Source organism: Lytechinus variegatus, chromosome 3, assembly GCF_018143015.1.
Source record: "Lytechinus variegatus isolate NC3 chromosome 3, Lvar_3.0, whole genome shotgun sequence".
Taxonomy (NCBI): domain Eukaryota; kingdom Metazoa; phylum Echinodermata; class Echinoidea; order Temnopleuroida; family Toxopneustidae; genus Lytechinus; species Lytechinus variegatus.
In genome coordinates this window covers 69,029,739-69,033,118 of record NC_054742.1, presented here as the reverse complement: position 1 = coordinate 69,033,118, position 3,380 = coordinate 69,029,739, and the positions used below count along the sequence as shown (strand labels likewise).

At 39.1% G+C, this 3,380-nt stretch overlaps 1 protein-coding gene across 1 annotated transcript; it reads right to left on the bottom strand.

Moving 5' to 3' along the window:
* Positions 1-267: 267 nt before the first annotated feature.
* On the bottom strand, positions 268-3,029 carry LOC121411786 (homeobox protein unplugged-like; the record flags this gene model as incomplete). The annotated part of the gene is made up of 1 exon (XM_041604636.1): positions 268-3,029. A coding segment is annotated over one exon (654 nt), but the record flags the coding sequence as incomplete, so codon positions are not given.
* Positions 3,030-3,380: the final 351 nt, after the last annotated feature.

Sequence of the window (3,380 nt, the reverse complement as noted above, 5' to 3'; positions counted from 1 at the left end):
CCCTTCTCCCTTAGTAGATATTTTCAAGAATGTCCGAACATTCTAATGTACAAAACATGGATCTCCAATGCTCTCGAAATTTAAAATACCCTTGCTTAAGAATTCCAATTAAAGAGGAATTGTATGATTCAAGCAGGACATTATATGGTGTTAGTATGGGTGGGGTACTAACAAGTGGCAATGCATCCCTTCCCAATGAATTCACAATCATCTTTGTCAATTAATAAACTCTGCACGCGATTAAAAAAAGATAATCTCATTCATTCATAACGTTCAAGTAGCACCATTATTGTGGTTTTTATTTCTTTGTTCTCGTTATGTCACATATGAAACTGTTTAACACTCCTTGTTTAACTTACACACTCATAATTATTTACAATACTCTGAAAGGATAAAAACGACGTTCCACGTGATAATTCTGTTCATTCTTAACAAATAGATATACTTACATGTTCAAACTGGCCGGTACCTCTGTACAATATTGGAACGAGTATTATTATTTTTCATTTAGCTAATCCTTAGATAGGTGGCGCGCTTCTTCAATTACACCTTTTTTCCTCAGTCGGGGTACGTCCTGACCCTCTTTATAGTGACAATTTACCTTTCGTGTTATATCTTCCTTCTATTAGCCATCTAAACAAAACACTGTCCTCCTTAAACGTAAGCGCTTAGATGGATTAACAACAAGGATAGCTCGCCCTACAAATCTAATTGGCACGTTTAAAACAGGGGTGACAGATCCAGAATTTGGATTTCGATGTGAAATCGTATATCAACATTTAACCTTTCGAACTGAAGTTTAGATCGTCTGGAACGTCCCTTTGTGCGCCCGTCGTTTGTCTCGTGAAATACTCTCGAATTCTAGATCAGGTGTTCTGTATGGATCTAGGGCATGTTATCGTGTTATAGTATTACAGAATCAGACCTTAAACCTTTTCTATCACCCTCCAGCTTTCCAAAACCCAAACACCCAATGCACAACACCTGCTTGGGAATACGATAAAGATCTGTAAATTCGAAGCTACCAAGCAAACTTATCGTTATCAATACTCAAATCTACCCCTTTCTTTGTTAACTACTTCTGTTCCGATACGTCAGCGCCATTTTGTTAGAATAATAAACAAAACGGTTTCAATTGTGTGTGGAACAAAAACTTAGACTCATATATAGCCAGTTTTATTTTTTAAAAAATACTATAGCCACTGTGACGTATGTCTGTTGAATTAGTCATATTTTGAAGCATACGACAAATAACCATGATAACGGTGTCGATTTGTGCAGCTTTTGACCTACTTTCAAGCTAAGAATGTAAGAATTCCAAAAATAATTCAGAATACAGCATGATGGTCAGATGAAAATCGGGTACCATAAAATAAACTTCATTTACATATATAATATAATAAGGAAATATTGCACTTCTTCTTGTGGTGGTAAGCGATAAGTAATGGTGAACAAATCTCCCTGATGATCGACTCTAACATTTTTTGAATAGGTCATTTCAATCTTCATTGTTGGAGGGCATTGTCGTTATAACGCAGCACAATTTCAACCCAACGACTGCAAAAAATGCCACTATTTACTGTGTAATGTCTGCGTATTCATAGATCGTTGCAGTTCATTTTCTTTTTCATATTGAGATATTGGAAAGAAGTTTTAAAAAATGTCACACAAGTTTTCTTGTTTTAATACTTAACACTATCTGTTGTCTCGTTTGCGCTCATGTTACTGACATATTTCTAATTTCTTAAATCTAGGCCTTCTAAGATGCCACTGAAATGGAAAATTGATATTGTATATTATTCATATTAAATTCTCTTATAAATATATATAGACTTGATTCTTTATGAGATTTTTGAGAAAAAAGGGACAATAATCGTGATTTGCTTCATTTTTTTAAACCAAACCAGCGCAATTAAAGAAAACTGTGATAGTGCTAAAATTGGAATTAGAAATAAATTGCTTTTAAGAACGTTCTAGTGCGTAGGTCTATAAAATGTGATTTTCATCTCGCTTTTCAATAGAGTTAAAAAAACGAATTGCATGTAAACTATCATAAAGTAAAAACGTATTTCAGCACACATTCAAACCCTTATTCACATCTCTGCAATACCCAAAGTCTTTGATGTATTGGTTTGGTGATTTGGTGATATGGCGAGTAAAGTCCGATTAAGCCACGCGAATGTTTTGGCATTTGCAAATGGGATCAGATCGTGTTGCAAACTACAGGAAGCAATAATCACCCACGGCTACAAAACTACACAACATCTTTTTTGGGGCGGGTGGGAACTGTAGAATGTCTCAGTTCAAATATTCAATCGAGTCACACATCTAATACAATAATGGAGACAATTTACACTCTGTTATAGTTGAAAGTTTTACGTGATGCTGTTCCGTAATGCTGCTATTCCTTCACCGTGTGTCGCTCCCAGAGGGCCCGATGATTGGTGGTTTTGTTGTAGAGCGTGAGGATGTTGCGAAGCTTGTCCCATCGGCTCCACCATCCTTGGTCTACACTGCTCTTGCGATCTCACAGCAAACCTGTTCACATGAACCGGAATAGGAACGACCAACTTGGAGTTCCCTCCCCCATTCCCACCTCCTCCGCCCCCACCGCCGCCACCGTTAGCGCTTCGGTTCCCGCCCCCTAGGATGGACGAGTGCGTTTTCAGTCGTTTCCACTTGGCACGGCGGTTCTGGAACCAGATTTTGACCTGCACCTCGCTCAGTTGAAGGAAGCGTGCGATGTGGGCGCGTTCGCTCAATGTGAGGTATTTCTTGCCGATGAATTCCTTCTCCAGGGCCAGCAGCTGGTCGCTCGTGAACGCCGTTCGACGTCGCCTGCTCTTGCTGCTTCCGTTTGTCCCATTGCTCAGGTTGTTGGTGTCGCCATTTTCCTTCCCACCGACGTCGCCTGCCGACTTTCTGCCGCAGTCTTCGGGTGACGATGCTTCGCTGTCGTGGAGGATATCGTCGTCGTTATCGTCTATACCGTCGTGGCCTTCGTGACGATCTCCGAGGCTCTTATCTGTATAGGGAATATAAAAAAATAAACAAAGTTATCGTTAACAGGGCCTATAATTTTTTGGGATGCTGGAAATGATGAAAATGAAAATAGGTCCTTTTGTTTGTAAAGCTTTACTTATGATAGTTTGTCAGCATGGTCCGATTGGACGAAACTCGAAAGTTGGTCACTTTTTCAATCAGCGGAAATGAGGTCAGTACGAGCTGGACATAACAAAATAAAATAAGAAAACAGAAATTGTAGATGTTATGAATACAAAAAACAATGTGGAAAATGACGAGGCCCAAGGACCTATACGAAATATGAAGTATAGAAATGAGAGAGGGAATTAGTGCGTATAAGCTAATCCTCCCTAGGC